Genomic DNA, 1,476 nt, shown 5'->3' with positions numbered 1-1,476 from the left:
CCGCCGCTGGGGGCCGGGGCCGGCGTGCTGAGGGTGGCGTTGGGCCTCGCGCCGCCCCCGGGCCCGGAGGCGGCGGCGGCGGCGGGGGTGTTGAGGAGCGCGGGGGCGGCGGGGGCGGCGGGCCCGCTGGGCGAGGCGGCCCGGCTGGTCACGCCGCCCAAGCCCGTGCCGCCGTTGGCCAGGCTCACCGAGCCCACCCCCACGATGACGGCGCCCACCTCCTCCGCGATGGTGGACGCGTTGACGCCGCCCACCAGCAGCGAGCCATTGCTCAGCGGGTCTGCAACACGGACAGGTTGTTGGTCACCAAGCGATAGCTGAATTTTGTTGCTGGATAGCTAAATTTTATTTCTAGACAGCTAAATTTTGTTTCTAAATAGCCAAATTTTGTTGTTAGGTAACTAAATTTAATTGATAGATAGCTAGATTTTGTTGCTAGATAGCTAGATTTTATTGCTAGATAGCTTGATTTTACAGCGAGATAGCTAACTCTTTGGCTACATAATTAGTTTTCCCCAATTCAGCTCTTGTTTAGCTATGTGGCTTAACATTACGTTTTGTTTTGGCGTGGCTACGTGAGTACTTATTGAAATGCCCCGTCGAACTCACCCTCCTGCAAGGTGGACGCGTTCCTGCTCGCCCTGCTAGCGGCCGCGTCCGCGTTCGGGGCCGCGGCGGCGGGGCTCAGCGACGGTGGCGCTGCGGGACAGAGGAGGACGGGGGTCATTGTGCATCCTCGAGCACCAAAACCAAAACCATACATTGCAAGAATAACACAGAAATAAAATCGGTTTTTAAATGCAATTCTATAGAGTACCGAAGAGTACCATAGAGTACACTACAGCGTACGCAAGCGAGTACCAAAGAGTACCATAGAGTACACTACAGCGTACGCAAGCGAGTACCAAAGAGTACCATAAAGTACCAAGAGTACCATAAAGTACCAAAGAGTACCATAAAGTACCAAAGAGTACCATAAAGTACCAAAGAGTACCACAAAGAGTACACCAGCGAGTGCTATAAATAGTACCATAAAGTACCAGCGAGTACCACATGTACAACTCACAAGGGCCCGGGGCGCGCTGGGCGGCCTGCGGCGGCAGCGGCGGCCCCGACGGTCCCGAGGCAGTCGCGTAGTAAGACGAGTACACGACCAGAGACAGGCACACCAGCGCCAGCACCAGCGACTGTAGCACTCGCACGCGAACCGCCATCAGCTGCGCACACACAGAGAAGAAACAACATGAAAATTAATCCCAGTTTGTTTGTCGTTGTTATTTATTTTAAAAAAAAAAAAACAAAAAAAAAAAACGTACAGTGCACACACAGTGAAAGCCAGCAGGTCATGCCAAGCTGTGGACGCAAGACGCCTGTGGGACCGAGGGTAGTCCACCCGCCCAGCTCGGCTGCACTCCACCGCAAGGGTCTTGCCTATCTGCAAGGCGTTAGCCGCTCTTGGGAATGATTCGACACCTC

At 54.5% G+C, this 1,476-nt stretch overlaps 1 protein-coding gene across 1 annotated transcript in view; it reads right to left on the bottom strand.

Annotated features, from left to right (window-relative positions):
• LOC113214399 (UDP-GlcNAc:betaGal beta-1,3-N-acetylglucosaminyltransferase 9) overlaps positions 1–1,476 on the bottom strand; it is a 72,440-nt gene that overhangs the window by 4,106 nt on the left and 66,858 nt on the right. The window contains exons 4-6 of the mRNA XM_052270022.1: positions 1,067–1,217; positions 610–699; positions 5–280 (exon numbers count right to left, since the gene is read on the bottom strand). Of these exons, the coding sequence (XP_052125982.1) occupies positions 5–280; positions 610–699; positions 1,067–1,214 (514 nt within the window). The 5' untranslated portion in view covers positions 1,215–1,217. The remainder of the gene's footprint in view (positions 1–4; positions 281–609; positions 700–1,066; positions 1,218–1,476) is intronic.

The sequence above is a fragment of the Frankliniella occidentalis genome, unplaced genomic scaffold (genome assembly GCF_000697945.3).
Source record: "Frankliniella occidentalis isolate FOCC.00 unplaced genomic scaffold, Focc_3.1 Scaffold5, whole genome shotgun sequence".
NCBI lineage: Eukaryota > Metazoa > Arthropoda > Insecta > Thysanoptera > Thripidae > Frankliniella > Frankliniella occidentalis.
The sequence above is the reverse complement of the archived record's forward strand: the minus strand, read 5'-3'. Positions and strand labels throughout refer to the sequence as shown.